A 25328-nucleotide genomic window follows, 5' to 3' on the forward strand; every position below is an offset into this window, starting at 1 on the left:
TTTGTCATTGTTTTTTTTTTTATGTTACCTTGGTAAACGTTACATTGTTAGTAAGTAGTTTTTTAACCGATTTAAAGTGACAAACAAACAAACTGACACATGAATATTACGTAATGTACCCCAGTACAGTAATGACAACGTAAATAATTTACTAAACTAGGTGCTATCTTACGGAAGTCCATATCACTGGTTATCTGATTAGATTTTTTTGTTTAATTCCGCTATCATTAGTATGTGTGTGACTGTCAACATTCAAAGATTGACCACCACTATTACTATCAGGAGTTACACAACCTTTTTCTTTTATACAACTTAGAATGGTAAACAAGCTGACGGCCCACTTGATGGAAAGTGGTAACCGTCGCCTATAAACATGAACAGTACCATGGACATAACAGAGTATACTGTTTCAACAACGCGCATGTGACATCCCTGGAGTTGCAGGCGTCCTTAGACATCTACCGACCATCAGTGCTTATTTGCCACTTTTGTGGGATACAGTATACTCTGTTATGTCCATGATACTGCTCATGTCTATAGGCGACGGTTACCACTTTCCATCAGGTGGGCCGTCAGCTTGTTTGCCATTCTAAGTTGTATAAAAAAATCTAATTGAATTAATATTAATGGTAAAGCGTAATAAAATTGGTAAACTTCCTTGTTCAAATTACCTTAAACTCTAGTACTAATATAAATCGAATATCTAATTTATTTTTGATAAGATTACTAAACAGAGGCCACTCTATTTTGAAGCATAGAGGCATACGATTAAAAAAATATCGATTAACAAGTGTTAATACGAGTTTTTTTTTTTTATACATCTTAGAATGGCAAACAAGCTGACGGCCCACCCGATGGAAAGTGGTAACCGTCGCCTATAGACATGAGCAGTGCCATGGACATAACAGGGTATACTGTTTCGCCCATAATACCCTCCATACGTTGCCATTCCTGAGACCTCAGGTGTTATTCCTCTGTACCCAGTAAATTCACGTCATATCCCACCCTTCAAACCGAAACACAGCCATGTAAACACAACTGCTTCACGGTTGAAACACGAATGGGACAGAGGTACCCAAGCAATCGACTTTTGTACAAAGTCTCCCTTTGGAGTACGTACATAAACATTAATATTATACAAAAAAAAAAAGATGTTGATTGTTATACAAATAAAAAGTGATTGCTGTCACTTATTGGCGGGAACACCTAGATACCAGCTTGAACCCTTCGACTCAGTGCAACGACGAGCTATGAGAATTGTCGATGATCCCATGCTTGCAACCGATATCGAATCCTTAAGTCTTAGGAGAGATTTTGCCTCACTCTGCGTGTTCTACCGCTTGTACTCGTACAACGGATTGTGCTCAGAGGAATTATTCAAAATGATGCCCGCGGCCACCTTCTACCATCGTACGGCTCGCCATCGACAGGGAGTTCACCCTCATACCCTACAGCCTAAATGGTCGCGTACAACGCGGTTTCAGAGATGTTTTCTCCCACGAACACTCAGGTTATGAAATAAGCTCCGTGCTGAGGTTTTCCCAAGAGACTACAACATGGGGTTCTTCAAATGGGGGGTAAAGAGGTTTCTTCAGGGACGGCAACGCGCGCTTAATACCTCTGGTATTGCAGGCGTTCATAGGCTACGGTAACCGCTTACCATCAGGTGGGCCGTATGCTTGTTTGCCACCTCACTGGTATAAAAAAAAAAAGGTCGACCTCCACGTGGAAACCATCGTGTTGAATTCCCGGTGTATTCATCACGATGGATCAACTGATCTGCGTTCATCCTCACCTATTATCTATCACTGGTACCCCGCCAGTGTATACTGTTAGCGCAGGCAAAAATACCAATTTATTATCATCTATTAAAAAAACTGCCCCATTGCTAGAAATATACCCTATCAGGTCGACCTCCACGCGGTTCTCCCTGAAAACCATCGTGATTAAATGTTGTTAAAGTTCGTTCGTTCATCCTCACCTATCATCTATCATTGATGCCCCACCAGCATATACCGCTAACAGTCAGTGCATATCGCTAACACAGGCGGGGTTACCATTTCATTATCATCCATTAAAAAAAATCTCAAGAATAATAGTTTTCAAGTTTAAAAAAAATAATGAATTTGACTCTATTTTTTAATTCGGCTATCGTTTTGAACCGATTCTAGTCTTTTATTCTGCACTATTGTGTAACTACTTACTATTCGAAAATATAATCCATAATATTTAATTTAACCTTACAACGTTAAAAATAACATTCGAAATATATAATTCATGTAGTTTTCTTTAATATATGACAATGGAAATGATAACCCCACCTGCGCTAATGGTATACGCTGGCGGGGCAAAGTCAGTGTAGTGTACGGTATATTGGATTAGACGTTCTACGGGTCTCTCTCTCACATTGTGTAGCGAGAACAAAACTGACAGCTAATGCAAAAACTACTTTTTCTAATAGTGTAGTCCACAATGCGTTGTTGATTAAATTAGATTGTCGATTAATCGATATTATTGAACAATCAAATACATAATATTTAATTATCCGTTGAACAGTAGGCTTTGTAAGCTAATACGATTAACAAGGCTAGCAATATAATAGAATAAAAGTGTGCTATGATGTATCTGTTTAATCATTATAATTTATGTGTTACAATGAAAATTCTATCCTGTTTGTATAATCAACAACAGTTAAAGCTACGTGTCAAATAGAAAGAGTATATAAGTGTCAGTGTTATTTATATTATTATTTTCCAATGCTGGTTTTAGTTTTACTGCGTCCTTGGCTATTTAATAATGTTTCTCAATGTCAATATAAAAAAAATATTTTACAATTTTACGGTACTTGCTATGATGCTATTGATTACATGCGCAAACTATTAGTGTTAAGTATTTTAATGAATTATAATTAATTATTTTAAACATTAGACACAATAATGATACTTCTTCAATCGAATAGTCGATTAATAATCGATTCACAATGTTTATTATTAGACATCACTATTGGGCACCTATCTCTTTACGTCAAAAGTTCAAAGATTTAATTTCATTTCCCTATCATCATGATTATTGTCTTTAACTTTATACTATAGTTTAAAAGTCTTCATCGATTAATAATAAAACGCATTACGAGTATTTACGAGCGTAAGGATGTTAGTTTGTGTTTGCCTTAAGTTTATTTTCTAATTGTACATTTGAAATAATTTATGAATCCAGTTTTGGCCAAGTAGTTTCACTTTTTATTTATGTAATCTAACCAGTGTCCACATACTAAACCTTGTCCAGTTTTATTTTTAATAAAATTTGAATCTCTATGTGAAATACTTTTGTGTGCATCCAGTAAAAAAAAAATGTTTTACTATAAGGGATTAATGATCTGTGTGCCTTTGTATATTGCTGGGTAAGTTTTGTTTTTATTTTGTATTATTTTCTAATTATTATAATTTTAAAAATTAATAATGATGCTTCTAAAGGTATGTACTAACACTTTTACTTTATTATATAATTCTACAAAAACAGTAATTAATGACAAAAGAATTTTTTTTTAATAAAAGTTTGTCATGCATAATCATTTTTTTTTTTATTAATTAACTAATATTACTCTAAAATTGAGTCTATTTATACTGCATGATTTCTATCATGAATGCTTTTTTTCTTTAATATTTTGACTGATATTTTTTTAATTTTTGTAAACCTACAGAATTTATAAATATTATAAGGTAGTAAAATGTACAATAAGAAAGGAAGACTTTATACAAAAGTTGACTACTTACTACCTTAAAAATTGTCATGATTAAATATTGTTGAATTAATTATGATTTTGAGTTGCCCTGTCAGGTTATACTGATAGAGAGCAGAAATTGGTCAATATTTTCATCCTTTAAAAAAATTGTTAAAGCAATTTTAATATTTCTTTTAATGTTTATGTTTTTTATTAATTGATTTGTTATTTTACAAATCTTTAGTAACTAAATATAACTGCCTGTAGATAGGCTTTATACAAATTTAATGCATGTTTAATTTTTTGTTAGGCATTGTTTAAATTTAGCATTTCCAAATCACCTTTGAACAATCTAAAGTAATAGGTTTTTTTTTTTTTTAAGTTGATAATGGATTGTTAACCTTGCCTGTACTTCCAAAATTATGGTTTTTTTTTTTTTCTTAAAAAATTTAACCTTAATGATTGTAGTGGTAACCAAATAGAGGTAACCAAACCAAGACCTATTACCTTATTGCTAGCATAACTACATTGCTAGTTCCTTTTTTTACAATCCCTACTCCCCCATTAATAATTGAGGAAGTTCATTTGACTAGTTAGTTGATTAGTATTATTTTGTTTAATTTCACTACCATTTTTACCAACCATTTTCTCCAACTGCACATATTTGAGTTGCAATTGCAATTTATGTATATGTAGACTGAATAATGGTCAGAGTTTGATAACTTATGGGGAAGGTCATGTAACTTCTGTTAAAGTAGCCAACCCTCAAATATTGAAAATTACATGCTGAGAAATGTTAGAGGAATTAAACAAAATAATTTTAATTAATTAACCAGTGACCCGACTCTATCCTTACTGGTATATCAACACCAAATCAGTAATGACCATTTCATCAAATAAAAGAATAAATAAATATAAAATTGCATATCATAGTGGGTTTTTGTTGTATTATTGTTGTGTAGTTGTACCTATCTTTAGAATTATTATACATACATACATATCTGTTACACCTGCCTCCCATCAGGGTAGGCAGAAACAATGGAACACCAAATACTTTGATTCAAACAAACCTCTTTCGCTTCTTCCACATTCATCATTCTTTTCATACACGCTCTCCGGTTATGAGTACTTTTTGTACCATAATAAAAATCAAATAACTTAATTGCTCAGTTGATTGATAGATTGATTGGTTATTCAATGGATTGATTGATTAATACATTGATTTATTGTTCCAGGACACTCATACTTGGTACTACAATATCGGTGGCAATATTAGTGTTCCATATTGTTATGGTGCCTATGCTGTTTAGATATTCAAAGACATTTAGACGTAACCTGGTATTTTTAAACTTTGGTAAGAGTTTCTGGATTGCCATTTATTGGAAACTGAAACATTACAAGTTCCACACCTGGTCCACTATTACATCTTCCTACCATAAAACCTCCCCCACACTTGTTTGAAACCTCCTCCTCTACACTTCGTAGAAGCCTGTGTGGATTACTAAACTTTTTATAAATATTAGAAGACAACATAAAGTCTATATAAATATACCATACGTGGGTGAGGTAAAAAGTTCTCAGCCTAACAATGAAAGATTGTGATTTTCAGTAAAAACAATATTTTTATTTTTCTACATAATCTCCCTTGACTTCAACACACTTGATCCAGCGTTTCTCTGATATCAGCATGGGATGTCATGGGCGAAACAGTATACTATGTTATGTCCATGGTACTGCTCATATCTATAGGCGACGGTTACCACTTTCCATCAGGTGGACCGTCAGCTTGTTTGCCATTCTAAGTTGCATAAAAAAATATATAATAATCGACATAAATAATTACAATAGAGTATGACTAACGATGGCCCTGTGCTCCCGGCATAGAACGGCCACCCCTTCTTTTCCCATGGGTGTCGTAAGAGGCGACTAAGGAAACTAACTGGTCGAGAGAAGGGCAGCAGCGTCCCTCTTAAAGCATCTGTAAAAACCTAACTGCGGTTGCCAACCCGCCTGTCAAACGTGGCAACTACTAGCAAAACTTTCCTTATGGAGAAAACTTAAATTGAGCAGTGGACAGTCAACACCTGAAATTATGATGATAATGATTCACGTCATGCGTAAGGGGTGTTCTTCCGCTGCTGTGCTCCCCCCCCCCTTTCCTTTCACACATAAGTCCTTTAACCCTCTCATTTACTAATTTCCTTCACGCATCTCCAACGTTGCCTTCCTTTTTTCCTCAATCCTTTCCTCCAAACCGTAGGTGGCGGAAACCACTAACAAATGCATTCCCAAAGAGGGTTGACGTCAGGCAGGCGGCCGGTCGTAAAACTATAAATCCTATAGTAATATAGATAAAACCATATAACGCCGACTCCAAATAATAATTGGGATAAGGGTAGGAAGATGATGATGATGAAGCTGATGATGATGACTCATAATAGTTGTTTTTTTTTTCAGTACAATGGCCTTTACACACAGACTTCGAAGAGCCTTCGTCCAGTGGGATCGATGGTGGTCGAAATTTCACTATCGAATACCATTCGAAAGTGGATAATTGTCCTATTAGAATTGGTGTGTATATTTATCTATACTTCTCTTCTTATTTTTATTCTTCTTCTTCTTACTCTTCTTGTTTTTACAAATATAACAAACTTTTTAATACATGGAACTTACTTTACTAGAGGGAGACTTTGTACAAAAGTCGATTGCTTGGTTTGATTTATCTCTGTCCTATTCGTATTTCAACCGTGAAGCAGTTGTTTGCATGGCTGTGTTTCGGATTGAAAGATGTGATATGGCGTGAATTTATTGGGTACAGAGGAATAACACCTGAGTTCTCAGGAATGGCAACGCATGGGGAATATCATGGGCTAAGTTGTATAAAAAAAACTTATTAATATATATATATATATATATATATATATATATATATAATCTATAGTGTTACTCTTCAAATAAATGCCAATAAATCGATATTGGAATAGAGACGTTTCGCGCTCTCGAATTGCGACACTAGCGACATAATGGCTCCATATTGTTCTGATAGATGTATATTAGTGTAACTTATCAATGCAAACTATTGTAAACCGGGGGGAAAGGGATTGTTAGTAATAGAGACTGAGAATCCCATTGCTAACAATATACCCAGCCAGGTCGACCTCCTCGCGGTTCTCCCTGGAAACTATCATGGTTAATTCCTGATGAATTCATCATGATGGGCTAAATGGCCTGTTTTCATTCTCATCTATCACCCTTCACTGGTGCTCCGCCAGCGTATCCCGTTAGCGCAGGCGGGGTTACCATACCATTTTCACCCATAAAAAAAAAAAAAAAACTATTGTAAACTGATCCCAATCAGAACCTAATTCCTAACTGTTGTTTTAAGAGTGCAGTATAAAATTGCCATTGGCTATAAATTGGATTGATATTGAATCTTAGTAAGATGTATTTTATGCTAATATTTTCACTTGAATTTTCTAATTGCCATTGTATATTTTTATGTTTTTGGTTCAATTAAGAGTTAAATAAATAACTAAAATAAATACAGGGGTCTTAATAAGATCATTAGATGCCAAAGTAATAATTTTTAGAAATTTTGTGTCTGTCTATATGTTTGTTCCATCACCACGCAAAAACTGCTGCACCTAATTGGATACGGTTTTCATCGTTGTGTTCCTGAAGGTCTAACTTGGAAAAGTCATTTCAAGTGGTGTATTTCATTGGCCTTCCTATTTCTAAAATCTACGCTAACGAAGTAGAGGGTAGAAAGATAGTTTCTAATACAAACAATTACAAGAAAATATTACACTGAGAAAACAATGGGCGGCCTTAGCACTAAAAGCGATCTCTTCCAGGCAACCTTTGGATGGAGAAGAGTAATTACATAATTAGTAAATGTTCATACGCTTATCATATTTTTTTCTCTTGTATTGTACAACTTTGTAAAAAAAAAACACACACACACACACACTAGCAAGAAACATTACGATTGTGTGGGTTATAATTCATTCAATAAAAGATCGCGTATTATCTGTCACTTCACATTTATACGTAATAATAAAAATCACTCGCCAATCTGGAAATTTTACATTATCTTTAATTATATAATAATCAAGAAAAACCACAAGTGTTTGATTCCAGCGCCATCTAGTCATTCCTTGTCTAATTTTGTTTAGTTTAGTGAACGATCACCTTAAATTGTAATTAATTATTTATTTAACTCTTTATTGCACCATAAATAAAAATATACAATGACAATTGAATAATTCAAGTGAAATACAGTAACATAAATACAGATTGAAATATACACATAAAGGTACAAAAGGCGGTCTTATCGCTAGGGCAATCTCTTACATCTCTTAAAATTAATGTACCAAGACGCCATGACACATACACATAACACTTGTGTATGTCGGCTTAAAACCCAGTGACCCGGAGATACTATTGACCCACCTCTTAAGGCAGGGGTTCCCAAACTTATTTTGTCTACTGCCCACTTTGAGAATAAATTATTTTTTAGCGCCCCCATTTTTTCACCTACTCAAAAACCACAATTACTTCAAGATTAACAAATCACCCCCCAAGCCTCTACACAACGCCCCCATTTTTTTTCTGGGTCTCTTACCGCCCACCTTTAGGCCTGCAGCGCCCACAAGGGAGCGTTATCGCCCACTTTGGGAAAGGCTGTTTTAAGGCAATCATTGAAAAGAAATATTTGCGTTTTAATAGCCAAAGCATATTTTTTTTATACCATTGAGGTGGTAAACAAGCATACGGCCCACCTGAAGGTAAGTGGTTACCGTAGCCTATGAACGCCTGCAATACCAGGGGTATTACGCGATGCCGACCCTGAAGCAACCTTTACGCCCCTTTTTAGGAACCCCATGCTGTAGTCTCTTGGGAAAACCTCGGCAGGGAGCTCATTCCATAACCTGAGTGTTCGTTGGAGAAAACATCTCTAAAACCGCGCTGTACGCGACCATTTAGGCTGTAGGGTATGAGGGTGAACTCCCTGTCGATGGCGAGCCGTACAATGGTAGAAGGTGGCCGTGGACATCATTTTGAACAATTCATATAAAATGGATACTTTGCATTTTTGCATTGTAACGGAATATCAACTTTATGCTTACAGGAATATGGCACATCTTACCAAAATCAGTGTACGAGAGACATAGGAATAAGTTTGAAGCAAATACAGACAAAGAACAATTGAACAAACTGATGGATGAAGAGCTGGTCAATTCCAAGACACCAATCATGCTGTACTGTCATGGTAATGTACCCTTTTACTACACAGAGTCGTTCAAAATAATAAAAAAAAAAAATCCAAAAAAAAAACATTAATCAATAATTAAGATTGTTAATTTTAATTTTATTTGTTAACTAACCTTTACCCGCGGCGTTGCCCGCTTCGAATTATGTAGTTCCCGTATATCATTCCCATTGGAACCTTTTATGAATCCTGTCTTATATTGTACTATATACTTAAACGATAATTACGTACCTAACACCTTCATAAAGTTTCAGCCAATTCAACTAATCGGTGAATTTACAGGGTACAGAGGAATAACACCTGAGTCTTCAGGAATGGCAACGTATGGAGGGTATCATGGGCTAAACAGTATGTGTGTATACTGTTATGTCCATGGTACTGCTCATCTCTATAGGCGACAGTTACCACTTTCCATCAGGTGGGCCGTCAGCTTGTTTGCCATTCTAAGTCGTATAAAAAAAAATATAGCATTTTATATGTGATCCTTTAGATTGATATAACTTTTTTTTTATTGGATGATAATGGAATGGTAATCCCGCCTGCGCTATTGGTATAAGCTGGCGGGGCACCAGTGAGGACACGTGAGAATTAAAAGACAGGTCAGTAAGTCAATTGTGACGAATACACTTGGAATTCAGCATAATGATTTTCATGGGGAACCACGGGGAGGTCGACCTGTTAGCAATAAGAATAGCAATTCGCATCACTAACAATCCCCCTCCCCCCAACTTTTTTATTTATGAACCCCTTCAGCGTCCCTTTTAAAACCACCAAAAGCCAAACTGCGGTTGCCAACCCGCCTACCAAGCGTGGCAACTACTAGCAAAACTCCCCTCATGGGGAAAGCTTATGTTCAGCTGTGGACACTTAACGACTGGAATGATATTGTAACATTTTATAATACAAATAATTCTAGACGTTTCGAATCACTCACATGGGCGGTCACGTTACTTCTAGACCTTTCAGAGATCGTGCGTGATCACGTTTCCAACGAATTGTTTACAAAAAAAAAAAATGTACTATGACCAACACGATAGCTTTTAATTACGATAGCCCGGGCTATCGACTCGAGATAGCCCTCGCGACCGAAAGCTAACCAGGTACGTACATTTAATTAACTTCATAATAGTCGGGCACTTTTATTTTATCGTATTTATATGTGAGGACGTTAGTTGATAACCCTAACTATATACACAAAACTATGTCTCACACGTGTTCCTTCCATTCAAATTTCGATTTCAAATTATCTTTAATCAAATGCACTTTTGTACAAGCATTTTTAAATACTTTTTTATGAATGAATAGGTTCGAAAATTTGTTATCTTTTTTTTCTTATACAACTTAGAATGGCAAACAAGCTGACGGCCCACCTGATGGAAAGTGGTAACCGTCGCCTATAGACATGAGCAGTGCCATGGACATAACAGAGTATACTGTTTCGCCCATGATATTCCCCATGCGTTGCCATTCCTAAGGACTCGGATGTTATTCCTCTGTACCCAGTAAATTCACGCCATATCCCACCCTTCAAACCGAAACACAGCCATGCAAACACAACTGCTTCACGGTTGAAACACGAATGGGACAGAGGTGCCCAAGCAAACGACTTTTGTACAAAGTCTCCCTTTGGTAAAATACTCTAATGATACCGTCCACCTATGCTAATAGTCTACAATGATGTGTCTATGGGGGGAAAGGAATTGTTAGTAATGGGGTCAAATAGCCCCATTATTAGCACTGTATCCTGTCAGGTCGACCTTCACGTGGTTCCATGTGAAACCATCGTGAACAATTTTTGTTGAATTCGTCACGATGGGCTAACTGGCCTGCTTCATCCTCACCTATCATCCTTCACTGGTGCCCCGCCGGTGTATACCGATAGCGCGGGTGGTGTTTACCATTACATTATCACCCATTAAAAAATAAAAAAAAAAGATGTGTCTATTGTAAAATGAATTCACTAGGAATTTAACAAAAGGGTTGACAATAAAGAGTTGATTTAATATAAACCGGATAACTGTCCACTACTTAGCATTGGTCACCCCGCAAAGCAGGGTTTTACCAGTAGTTGCCACAAGTACTGGTTACAACATACATTAGTCACACATCCGTCCTCGTCTCTCTCTCTCTCTCCCTCTCTTTCTCTCTCTCTTTCTCTCTCTCTCTTTCTCTCTCTCTCTCTCTCTCTCACTTCTTCTCTTTCTCTCTCTCTTTCTCTTCCTCTCTTTTCTCTCTTTCTCTTCCTCTCTCTCTCTTTCTCTTCCTCTCTTTCTCACTCTTTATCTCTCTCTCTCTCTTTCTCACTCTTTGTTTAACATTTGCAACACAGTGTAGTGTTGCAAATGTCAAACGAAGAAATCTCACACATGCAAAAACAATTTTATTATTGATAAGCACAAATGTCACTGTGTCACAAAGGGCACTGTTTGTAATCATTGCACGTGACCGTATCAACTTATTATTATGTCTAGATAACAATACAAATGTATATATACTAGTACATATATATATATATTTATTTATTATATAAAATTAATATCTTATCGTGTTATTTCGCATTGTGACAATGATATTTACAGTTGTGACTCAAGGCGACGTTATCTATTGTGCTAACCCCTGCCTTGTTTTGTTTATTATTATTTTAGTCGAAGTGATATATATGAGACATATTGATAATGCCCGGACATTCTGAACAATGCACTATTTCTTAATAGGGCAACACTATCTTCACTAATATTTCCCCGCGGCTTCGCCCTCGTGAATTAATACATAATGATATAACCTACTCGTGTACACAACTACGTTTAATCCATTCTGTAGTTTTTGTATGAAGGTTTTTTTTTTCGTACAACTTAGAATGGCGAACAAGCTGACGGCCCATCTGATGGAAAGTGGTAACCGTCGCCTATAGACATGAACGGTACCATGGACATAACAGAGTATACTGTTTCGCCCATGATACCGCCCGTGCGTTGCCATTCCTGAGGACTCAGGTGTTATTCCTCTGTACCCTGTAAATTCACGTCATATCCCACCCTTCAAACCGAAACACAGCCATGCAAACACATGCAGATAGAAGTTAAAAAGATCATTAATCAATACATATAATAAAATCGTAAGTAGTCGCTGTCTGTACATAGAAGATATATGTATAAGAAAAACTATTATTGAACACAATTAAAACACACACAAACACACAAACAAAAAACTATTATTGAAAACAATGATTATTAGAATTTTTGCCTAAATGTCTGTTTGTCTGTACATTTGTTCACGCTAATCTCAAAAATAGCTTAACCGATTTGAACGCGGTTTTTACTAGTGCGTTGCAGTTTACTTCACTTAATATTTAGTGTTTGTTTTAAGTCAATCGGTTCATAAATAAAAAAGTTATATCAATCTAAAGAATCACATATAAAATGCTATAAAATAACCGATCAGTTGAATTGGCTGAAACTTTATGAAGGTATTAGGTACGTAATTATCGTTTAAGTATATAATACAATATAAGGCCAGATTCATGAAGAGTTCCAATGGGAATGATAAACGGGAACGGAGAACGCCGCGGGAAACGGCTAGTGTTACGATATAAGTCAATAATAGAAAATAAGATAGACATAAGCTGTATGGGCCCTTTGCCTTCTCCTCTAGGATAAACAGAACCAAAAAAAAAAACAGTATTTAGAAAGATTCTCATATACCACATTCGGTGAAATTAAACATTTTTTTTTTCAATTAAACGGAATAAAACGGCACGCAATACTTTCCTCAGCATTTAATAATGTTTTTGACTGAGAACATTTTCTGTGATTACTTGCAACACTGAAAAATGGCGCGCTTTGTTCTTTTTTTTTTAATTGTAAGTATGTTCTTGACAGTTCTTGTGTTCTTGACATTAATTGTACTTAAATTATCAAATAAAAATTTAATAGCAACATGATAAGTGTTTAAATGACCTCATTTGATTTCTCATTATACATACTTAAAAGGCGCACTCTTTTATCGAAATTGGCCATTTAAAAATAGAAGTGACAAACAAAATTATCTTAAATAATACGTAATTTAACATAGAAACTTTTTAACCCTTAATCAGGCCCCATGTGCACTGACATTAAAACATATTTTTAAATATGGTGTGTTCTTAATTTTTACCTGTACAATATATACCTAAGATCTGTTTCTTAAAAAAATATTAAAATTAAGATAAAAAAAAGTGGTCGTATTATGCCACACTATTGCCTATTGCTTGTTATATACAGGCAATAGGCCTGTTAAGAAGCTATAAGTGTGCGAAATTTCATACTCCTTCGGGCAATTTTCGTAAAAAGAGGTATAAAGTTTTTGCTTCACGTATAATATATAGATTAATAGGTTCTTTGTTGTGAATTCCAGGTAACTCAAATTCACGCGCCACGACACACAGACTTGAGCTGTACAAGTTCTTCCAGAGAATGGAGTATCACACTATTGCATTTGACTATAGAGGTGAGTTTATTTTAGGGTTCCGTACCCCCAAAGGAAAAAATAGGACCCTTATAGGATCACTTTGTCGTCCGTCCGTCATGAACTTTTTTCTCAGAAACGCGTGGAGGTATCAAGTTGAAATTAAAATCATATACTCAGGTCTGCAATCTCTTGAAGCAGTGAAAAAATCAAGCTTCTAAATCGACGCAATCAAAAGATACGGCCGTTTATGTTCCATTTGTGTCGCATATTTTGACATTCGCAAAGGGAATCAAAACCTATAGGGCACTTCCCGTTGACCTAGAATCATAAAATTTGTCAAGAAACAATATCATGTAGCACAAGTAAAGGAAAAAATCCGAAAACCGTAAATTTGTAGTTATTTCACAAAAAAAATTAAACTTGATAATTTTGTACAGAACCCTTGTCGCACGAGTCCGACTCGCACTTGACCGGCTTTTTATTAATGGATGAAAAGGGAATGGTAACCGCGCCTGAGGTTTCGGTATACGCTGGCGGGGCACCAGTGATGGATGGTAGCTGAAGATGAAAGCATCTCTGTAGGCCCATTATAACAAATTCGACAGGAACTAACCATGATAATTTCCTGAGGAAACCATGCGGAGGTCGATCTGATATGGTATATTGCGGGTTCGGAAAGTTGTTATCTGGTGAGAAGAACTCGCAAGAAACTCATTAGTTACTCTTTCTAAATTTCTGTTAACATTATGTGTATTCCTAAGGACCTACTATAGGCAATATTAAGCTTGTAATTTCATAACCTAAAGGTCGAGGGATGGGCGACAGTCCCTCTTAAACCACACCAAAGCCTACCTGCGGCTGCCAACTCGCTTGCCAAGTATGACACTAATACCAAAAGCCCCTAAGGAAGGAACCTATGATCAGCAATGGACAGTCAACGTCTGCTATGTTGTTTTTTTTTTTTTGATGGATGAAAATGGTATGGTAACCCCGCCTGCGCTAACGGGATACGCTGGCGGAGCACCAGTGAAGGATGATAGATGAGAATGAAAACAGGCCAGTTAGTCCATCATGATGAATTCATCAGGAATTAACCATGATAGTTTCCAGGGGGAACCGCGAGGAGGTCGACCTGGTTGGGTATATTGCTAGCAATGGGATTCCAAGTCTCCATTACTAACGGTCCCTTCCCCCCCCCTGCTATGTTGTTGATAATGGTAATGATGAATTTTCATAATATCCCATCCTTCAAACCGAAACAAGACCATGCAGCTGCTTCACAGTAGAGACGAATGGATCAGAGCTATTGGGTAGACTTCTATACTTCTCGTTCTGGTATCCTTAACCCTTAAATACCTGAAGTTTCAAATTTGATACCGGGGTTATAAATCGCATTGGGCGTCTACAATCGATTTTATTTTAATATTTGGCTGTTTACATGTTACCAAATGTTTTTTCAAAATAAATATACAAAAATATCGTTTTGATTTTTTTTACTATTTTCCCCCATTAGTAAACACAGTAAAGGGTACACTTGTTTATTTTTTAATTTGATTTAATAAATCAGGCTTTTAAGGGTTAACAGGTTACCGAGTTAACCAATCACTATATAATTTGTTATACACGTACTGTATGAGATAGAGAAAGGTATAGTTTACGTTTTGTTTCGATCAGTGAAGTAACCCCAGTTACGCGTTGGGGGTAAAGGGATTTTATTTTATTTTTATTTTATTTATTAGGCGCACATAACAGAAGTTTACAAATAAAATTTAAATTATAATATGCAAGTACATAACGGGTATCAGGTAAACTTGCCACAACATGTGCACACAGCATGATCCAATAATAAATGCGACTGCAACAAAGCTATTAGGTTGCAACTATTAGTGAAAAATTTAAACATAAAAATAAACATAAACATAAAGAAAGTTAAATAAAAAACCAAAACAAAATTATTTAAGAGATTTCTAAATATTACATTATTTTATATAATTGTCTGCTAGTTTTGATTGTTAGTAATATGGTCAAATAGCCCCATTACTAGCAATATACCAGGTAGACCTTCACGTAGTTCCCCTGGAAACCATCGTGGCTAATTTTAGTTGAGTTCGTCAGGATGGGCTAACTGACCTGCTTTCATCCTCATCAGTAATCTATCACTGGTGTCCCGCCATTGTATATCGATAGCGCAAACGGGCTTACCACACCGTTATCACTCATTTAAGAAAAAACAGTTACGCAGACGATGTCGCTGGTGAAAACTAGTTCATTAATAAATTTTACTTGATTTAAGGTTACGGCGACTCGACAAAAGTGAAACCTTCAGAGAACGGAGTGGTGGAGGATGCACTTGTTGTCTACGAGTGGTTGAACTCAACGGTGGATAAGGGAAGCACCAAACCTGATATATTTGTATGGGGACACTCTTTAGGTAACTATTTCAAATACCATCAATTAGATGTGGGTAATATATAGCATTATCTATATATTGTAGATGCAATATCTATATATTGTAGTTGCTATATCTATATATTGTAAATGCAATATCTGTATGTTATAGTTGCTATATCTATATATTGTAAATGCAATATCTGTATGTTATAGTTGCTATATCTATATATTGTAGTTGCTGTATCTATATATTGTAGTTGCTATATCTATATATTGTAGTTGCTATATCTATATATTGTAAATGCAATATCTGTATGTTATAGTTGCTATATCTATATATTGTAGTTGCTATATCTATATATTGTAAATGCAATATCTGTATGTTATAGTTGCTATATCTATATATGGTAGTTGCTATATCTATATATTGTAAATGCAATATCTGTATGTTATAGTTGCTATATCTATATATTGTAAATGCAATATCTGCCTGTTATAGTTGCTATATCTATATATTGTAAATGCAATATCTGTATGTTATAGTTGCTATATCTATTAATTGTAAATGCAATATCTATATATTTTTGTTGCAATATCTATATACTGAAGAATAGAATAGAATAGAAATCATTTATTCAAATAAACTTACATTGAAGCACTTTTGAAAAGTCATTACATTTTTTTTAATTTACCGCTCGTTCGGAAAGCTGTCTCATCACAAGAAGAACGAGCAAGAAACTTGCGTGATGCTCTTTTAAATAATTTTATTATTACTTTACATTTTTAAGTTTAATTGTGTGAATACAAACCACCAAATATGATGCAATATCTATATACTGTAAATGCAATATCTATATATTGTAGTTGCAATATACATACATTGCAGTCGCTATAGCTATATATTGTAGTTGCAATATATATATTTTGTAGATTCAGTATGTATATATGGTAGATACAATATCTATATATTGTAGTTACAACATCAATATACTGGTCCAACAACGAATATCTTAAATGTCTGTTACTCGTATCCAATATTTTGTCGAAATGAAGAACTTGATCTATTTTATTTCTTTATTTCTGTTTAATTTGCAATGTATAGTTGTTTGTTTGTTTATGTCAAATCTTACAAGTTAAATTAGAACAACTTCTGGACATTCGATTGACTACAAATTTTGCATAAACCTTTAGTACTGATGATAATACAATATGCAATACACAATATTCAAAATGGCCGCCGCCACAAGATGGCGGATGGTATATAAATATACATCATCCGCCAAAAATTGCCAATCCTGTTAATATAACTACCAATCAAATAAAAGATCTTGAAGAGTAGATGACGATAAATGATATTATTTTAAAATGGTCGCATCCACAAAATGGCAAATTACATTGTAAAGGTTTATATTTAAAAATGTTTTTAAACTTTGCTAACGACCTGTCAGATCAATATCCACGCGGTCCCCCCTGGGAACTATCGTAGTTAATTCCTGGTGAATTCACCAGTATTGGTCAACTGACCTAACTTCATCATCACCTATCATCACTCACTGGTATCCTACAGCATATTTATTTATTTATTTATTTATAAAAGACACACCAACAATATACTCACAATAATTAAGTAGACAATATACAATGTTATTAGTAAATAAAAGAGAAAAACTACTATTACAAAATGCTTAAATCTAAGTTAGAACAAAAAAATTCTTACTCCTCACTACCAAGCTTAAGGCTATATGAACATATCAATTAAAGGTGTATACAGCTCTCACAGATAAGCGTCAATGTACACTAACTAACAATTATACAAAATGCATATACCAATAGCGCTAATGGGTTTTTTTTATGGGTGAAAATGGTATGGTAACCCCGCCTGCGCTAACGGGATACGCTGGCGGAACACCAGCGAAGGGTGATAAATGAGAATGAAAACAGGCCAGTTAGCCCATCATGATGAATTCATCAGGAATTAACCATGATAGAGAAGGTCAACCTGGTTGGGTATATTGCTAGCAATAGGATTCTCAGTCTCCATTACTAACAATCCCTTTCCCCCTGCGCTAATGGGGTTGCCATTCCATTTTCATCTCTAATAATTTGTTTTTAGGTACCGGTATATCTTCACACATGCTGGGCGCACTGGAGCGGCTATCAAGCACTCTACTGGAGCGGCATACCTCGCTGCCTCTGCCCAAAGGTCTAATACTCGAAGCACCCTTCAACAACCTGGCTGACGAAGTCAAATATCACCCGCTTGGAAAGGTATTGAGAAATTGTCAAAACCTGTAAAAACAATCTTAGTGTGAAAATATTATGTATATGTGTATATATATATATAAGGCCTGCTACATGCATTATACATAACAGTACCCCCCCCCCCTGTCAAAAAGGGGATTTACCAGTAGTGTCATGCTTGGCAAACGGATTGACAACCGTAATTAAACTTTGGTGAGCTACCCATCACTCGACCATTAAATTCCCTTAATCGCTTTACAACATCCACGGGAAAGAAAGGGGTGGTCCATTCTATGCTGGGACCACACGCCATTACTAGCAGCGGAGCTTTTAAACTCTATTACTAACAATTCCTTATAAAAACAACCATACTGTTTCCACTTATTATTGTACGCACACTGCCCGCTGGTAATTAATGCTGCTTTCCACTCAGGGCTCGCTAAAAGAGAACTCTTACAGAGTTAAGCTCGCCTGTTGTACACCTTTATTTATAGTACATTACTGCAGTGGCCAGCAACTGAGGCATTGATGGACGAACGTGCAAATGTAGGCCGAGGCGTAGCCAAGGCACACATACGTGAGTCCATCAATGCCTAGTTGTGGCCAAGGCTTGTATAGTACTTTTCTCAAACAATGCGCGGAAATCAAAAACACATTTTTACTTTTTAAGTTCAATGACGAATAAAGTACAATAATAATTTTTCACGGGCCATAATGTTCCTTTGTTTTTTTTTTTTCAATAAACAGCTTTCTACTTGCAAGCCAGTTGGAAATTTAAATAAAACCTTTTATTAGTTACCTCCTTGGTAGCCATGTTTTGAAGTAAAAAGTCATTCCATTTTTAAATTACACAGATATGGATTTTCATACAACTTTTGCCGGCCGCTGCCCGCATGTAAATAGCCAGTACGGCAATTTTGATTTATCTCGAAGAAGATTGTCAAAATAATGCACACATTTCCAAGCATGTTTGAGAAAAAATATATTTTTTGTGTACTATAAAGAATATACAATAATAATAACAATCCATTTCCGCTCAGTAAGTGCGATTGGTCGATGATTGATTGATACCCAAGTTGTTGGGTTCGGCAGCTGGTGCGCTGGCTGCCGTACCACGAGGCCACGTTCCTGGCGCCGTTCCGCTCGGCGGCCGAGCCCACGTTCCGCTCGGACGAGCACCTGCGCCGCGCGCGCGCGCTGCCCGTGCTCATCCTGCACGCGCGCGACGACCGCGTCGTGCCCTTCGTCGTCGGCTGGAAGGTATGCAATCCATGCACATACATAAACATACAGTTGCCACCCTGTTCGAGCTCTTACTGTGTAATTAAATTAATCTATTGTAATTTGCTAGAATTTGCAACAATATAGGAAATTTACGTTATATTTCCTTTCATTAGATTTATAAACCCTTATATTAATTTATTATAGTAAACAGGAATTAAACGCATACAACAAACGCGACAATAATGATAATTGATGAACAGTTCTGTTGCTGAACACAACATAAATGGAAATAGATGAACAATTTTGTTGATCGATACGACAATAATGGATATTGATAAACAGTTCTGTTGCTCACCACGACAATAATGGAAATTGATAAACAGTTCTGTTGCTCAACACGACAATAATGGATATTGATAAACAGTTCTGTTGCTCACCACGATAATAATGGAAATTGATGTACAGTTCTGTTGCTCAACGCGACAATAATGGAAATTGATGAACAGTTCTGTTGCTCAACGCGACAATAATGGAAATTGATGAACAGTTCTGTTGCTCAACGCGACAATAATGGAAATTGATGAACAGTTCTGTTGCTCAACGCGACAATAATGGAAATTGATGAACAGTTCTGTTGCTCAACACGACAATAATGGAAATTGATGAACAGTTCTGTTGCTCAACACGACAATAATGGAAATTGATGTACAGTTCTGTTGCTCAACACGACAATAATGGAAATTGATGAACAGTTCTGTTGCTCAACACGACAATAATGGAAATTGATGTACAGTTCTGTTGCTCAACACGACAATAATGGAAATTGATGTACAGTTCTGTTGCTCAACACGACAATAATGGAAATTGATGTACAGTTCTGTTGCTCAACACAACAATAATGGAAATTGATGAACAGTTCTGTTGCTCAACACGACAATAATGGAAATTGATGAACAGTTCTGTTGCTCAACACGACAATAATGGAAATTGATGAACAGTTCTGTTGCTCAACACGACAATAATGGAAATTGATGTACAGTTCTGTTGCTCAACACGACAATAATGGAAATTGATGTACAGTTCTGTTGCTCAACACGACAATAATGGAAATTGATGTACAGTTCTGTTGCTCAACACGACAATAATGGAAATTGATGTACAGTTCTGTTGCTCAACACGACAATAATGGAAATTGATGAACAGTTCTGTTGCTCAACACGACATTAATGGAAATTGATGAACAGTTCTGTTGCTCAACACGACATTAATGGAAATTGATTAACAGTTCTGTTGCTCAACACGACATTAATGGAAATTGATGAACAGTTCTGTTTGTTGACATCATGGACACTTTTATTATTAATCACACTGCAAAATTCAGTTTTTTGTCAATTCTACGTATATTATAAATCTAAGCTTGTATAGATGTTTGTATGTTTGACACAGCAGCTGGATGAATTTGAATGCAATTCAATACACGGATAGATTATAATATCTTAACATAGAACACATCATATAATTAATTCACGCGGACAAAGTCGCGGTAAAAAGTTCTACTAAATACGATTCAGTTAATTATCAAAATGCATTGTAAGAACTAATTGTAATGTCGTCTCTTTTTCTCAGCTATACAAATCTATACTGGCATCTCGCTCTGAGGGCGGGGCGACCGTGAAATTGCATGAGTACGATAAAAAGGAAAACCTTGGCCATATATGGATATGTCATGCTGATGATCTATCAGAAGTGGTAGGGTGAGTATCATTACTTTAAATTTGAGTTTTTTTTTTTAATAGAAGAAAATGGTATGGCAACTCCGCCTGCGCTATCGGTATGCGCTGGCGCAGGACCAGTGAGGGATGGTAGGTGAGGATGAAAGCAGGTCAGTTAGCCCATCGCGATGACTTCAAGAATTAGTAACTATAGTTTCCACTTGGAGGTTGACCTGATAGGGTATATTGCTAGTAATGGAACTGTTAAACCCCAATACTATCAATCTCTTTCCCCCCGAGTATCGTGGTTGTCACAGTGTATTCTGTGACGTCCGTGTTCCTGTATGTAGAAAATAGATTGGTCACTTCGCTTGTTGGTATGTGATTGGTGTAACACCAGTGCATGATATGTGATGAGGATAAAGTCTGATTACTTGGTCCATTGGATCGGATTCAAGAATTGTCCACAGTTTTCAGATTTCCAGGTCCACATGAATCTCGACCTGATAGAGTATGCTACTATACCCCATTACGGGGTGGGGGGGATTGTTAGCAATGGACTTTGACAGTCCCATTGCCAGCAATATGCCCTATTAGGTTGACCTTCACGTGGTTCCCCTGGAAACCATCGTGAACAATTCTTGTTGAATTCGTCACGATGGACTAACTGACCTGCTTCATCCTCACCTATCATCCTTCACTGGTGCCTCGCCGGTGTATACCGAGCACGGGTGGGGTTACCATTAAAAAAATATACCATTACGAACAGTCCAGTCTCAGTTCCATCGATGTATAAAAATATGCATCTTTTAAAGCAATATCTTCCACGCACAACCACTCTTTGGAATCAACTTCCAGCAGCAGTATTTCCGAACCGATACGACAACATAACCTTCAAGAAAAGAGCATATTCCTTTTTTAAAGGCCGGCAGCACACCTGCAATGCCGTTGGTGTTGTGGGTGACCATGGGTGGCGGTAGTCACTTACCATCAGGTGAGCCGCATGTTCGTTTGCCCCCCTGTGTTATAATAAAAACAATTTGTTTCAGGGAATTCGTTGACGGTCATCGATGAATCAGTTGGGAAACAACGCAGTTTCGGAAGCAATTCGTGACCCTTAGTCATGAGAGACTGTGACGTGTACGTTCGCTAGTTATTGCATTAAAATTATGTATTTGTTTGTAAATTAGTAGAATTATGGTCCATGAGACGTTGAGCTACTTGGCAAGCTAAGGGGTCGCTCACACTGCTTTACATTTTAGATTAATTGATATAAAGATCAATAAAATATGGTAATAGATTTTATTATTTGTACATTATGTACTTAAAAAGTTTAATATCGCACTCAACTGGAAGCGTTTCAAAAATGTGATTCCTTAACAAGTGAAAATACGATAGATACATTTTCGCTAGTGCACTCACGAGTAAAAACAGAACGCTGGACGTTGATTTCTATTTTCATCACAAGCACATTGTAGCGATGATGTGTCTATTGATAATTTGCCATTTGTGTAGAATCTTGAGCATTTACTGAAGTAACAAAAGGACAGGACGCTGGACGTTGATGTCTTTTTTATTTTTATTTATTTATTTATTTATTTAACTCTTTATTGCACCATAAATAAAAATATACAATGACAAGTGAATAATTCAAGTGAAATACAGTAACATAAATACAAAATGAAATATACACTTGAATAAAAATATACACTTGAATATACACTTGAAAAAAAATGAAATATACACATGAAATATATATATATATATATATATATATATATATATATATATATATATATATATATATATATATATATATATATATATATATATATATATATATATATATATCAAATAATAATATATATCAAACGATACCGATATTACCCATGCCTAGTAGAAAGGTTACATCTTGTACATGAGTTTAATATTTACATGTATTTATTTAATTTTATTAACTTTAAAATTGACATTGAAATCGTATTGAAAACTCAACCGCTCCCCTAGCGGATCGTGTCAGAAACTTACACAAGTTTTAAACAATGTTGCCAACTCAATGTCGAATCGGGCTAAATTGTATTTAAAAAGAGCTAAGTTGGCAACACTGAACGTAGACGTTATTGCAAATACGTAAATCAGAGCTAAATTCACATTGAAATCCAGATAATTATTCAATAAGTTATAAGAAGAGGAAAAATGTTTAGACGTAACAGTATGTAGGTACTTGCAAATGTCTCTGTGTGTGTATGTGTTATGAACACTTTTTTTTATTACAACCGTTATTTTATTTGATGGCTAGTAAATTTAGAATTTAATTTATTTATTTATTATGTATTTCTATGACATTTTTTATATGATGTCATAGTTGGTGATATCGCAATCACAAGCATGATTATTATAAGGGGGTAAATACATATAATTATGTATATTTGAAGTCACAAATCTTTTTTTTTTTATTTATTTATTGTTACAATTTAAAACATTTATTTAGATTATAAGACTGATACCATGAAATGGTATCTATATTTTAATCGTGTATAATTAAGCAATATCAGAATTAATATCCACTTAAGTGTTCCTTAACTGGGTCTTAAAGTCCCAGTTGAAAAAATTAAGTCACAGTTTACAGAGTCAAACCTCATCAACAGAATCAAAAGGCAGTTAACAAAGTTAAGTCCCAGTTAAACAAAATTAAGATTCAGTTAACATACTCTTCATTAAAACTCAGTTAACAAATTTAAGTCCTTGTTTAAAAATTTAAGTCCCAGTTATTAAATTAAGATCCAGATAATATATTCTTAATTAAAACTCAGTTAAAAAATTTAAGTCCTTGTTTAAAAATTTAAGTCCCAGTTTATAAATTTAAGTACCAGTTAACAAAATTGAGATCCAGTTAATATACTCTTAATTAAGACTCAGTTAACAAAATTAAGTCCCAGTTAACAAAATTAAGTCTCAGTTAACAAAATTAAGTCCTAGTTAACAAATTTAAGTACCAGTTAACAAAATTAAGATTCAGTTAATATACTCTTAATAATGGCTCAGCTAACAAAAGTAAGTCCCAGTTAATTATAATTAAGACTCAGTTAATAAAATTAAAACTAACCGGTTCTTGATTTTGTTAAGTGACAATGTTAAGATCCATTTGACATAATAAACAACCGGTTATAAAATTAAGCCTTATTTAACAGAATCGAGATGCCTTAATGGTGGCCATTTTATATGCAAGACAAGTGACAAGTACATGTGTAAACTTTAAAACTGCACAACTGTGATTTTCGAGGGACCCCTAGCGTATTGTGATAATATATGTTGCTTTTTATATTTTTTATTTATTTTATTTTTTAAAATGTAGTTAATAAATATTTTATATTATATAAATGTTGTTTTATTAATAGTCTACGTGTTGATACAAAAATAAAAATTATACATCAATGATTTTTTTGTTCATACTCAAATGGGTCGTCAGCTTGTTTGTCATTGTAAGTTGTATAAAAAACTGACTAAAATCGGAGGCGAGTCGCTACAAATGTTGAATTTTAGACAAATATATAAGGGATTTGGCCGTTTAGATCCCGGCGTAGAATGGGCCACCCCTTCCTTTCCCGTGAGTGTTGTAAGAGGTGACTAAGGAAATTTATGGTCCGGGAATGCGCATCAGAGTCTATTTTAAAACAACACCAAGGGCCAATGATTTCCAACCCGCCTGCCAAGCGTGGCAACTACTGACAAAACCCCCAACTATGGGGGAGGCCTAGGTCCAGCAATGGACGGGTAATGGCAGAAATGATGATCATATAAGAGAGTGTAGGACAACCCGCCACTAGATGGCGTGACGACCTCAAATGCATTGCAGGAAATGTGAGTAATTCGATTAATATAAATAATATAAAATTAGGTTTCAAAGGCAGCGGATGAAGAAAAATAATACCTAGATTTTGAGTTCAGATTTTTTTTTAATACGACAATAGAATTCCTTATGAAAGAACATTAAAGAAATATTCGAATTATTTGTAATTGACAGAAAAATAAAATAACGAATTATAAAGTGGTTTCACAACATGGAACATAAACTTACTATAACATATTACTTTAAAATCTAAGGCAAGGAGTCAGTGGGTGCAGGTGGCTCAGGACCGTTCCTTATGGCAGTCTATTGGGGAAGCGTATGTTCAGCAGTGGACAGGTAATGGCTGAGATCATGATGATATAAGAGAGACTATAAATAAGATTGATAAATATATTCACGGCTATATAGTATACGCTGTCGGGTCACTAGTGAGGTATGATAGGTGAGAATGAAAAGGCAGGGCAGTTAAGC

At 35.4% G+C, this 25328-nt stretch overlaps 1 protein-coding gene across 1 annotated transcript; it reads left to right on the forward strand.

Annotated features, from left to right (window-relative positions):
• Positions 1 to 3038: 3038 nt before the first annotated feature.
• LOC113514759 (lysophosphatidylserine lipase ABHD12) lies at positions 3039 to 24388 on the forward strand. Its single transcript, XM_052891875.1, has 10 exons — positions 3039 to 3400; positions 4957 to 5075; positions 6179 to 6292; positions 8853 to 8993; positions 13386 to 13478; positions 15733 to 15870; positions 17944 to 18098; positions 19164 to 19331; positions 20922 to 21049; positions 22057 to 24388. Exons 1-10 carry the CDS (start codon positions 3351 to 3353, stop codon positions 22079 to 22081), a joined length of 1131 nt encoding a protein of 376 aa, XP_052747835.1. The 5' UTR covers positions 3039 to 3350; the 3' UTR covers positions 22082 to 24388.
• The last annotated feature ends 940 nt before the right edge of the window (positions 24389 to 25328 follow it).

This window comes from Galleria mellonella, unplaced genomic scaffold (genome assembly GCF_026898425.1).
Source record: "Galleria mellonella isolate WM207_F2 unplaced genomic scaffold, CSIRO_AGI_GalMel_v1 utg146, whole genome shotgun sequence".
Taxonomy (NCBI): Eukaryota; Metazoa; Arthropoda; class Insecta; order Lepidoptera; family Pyralidae; genus Galleria; species Galleria mellonella.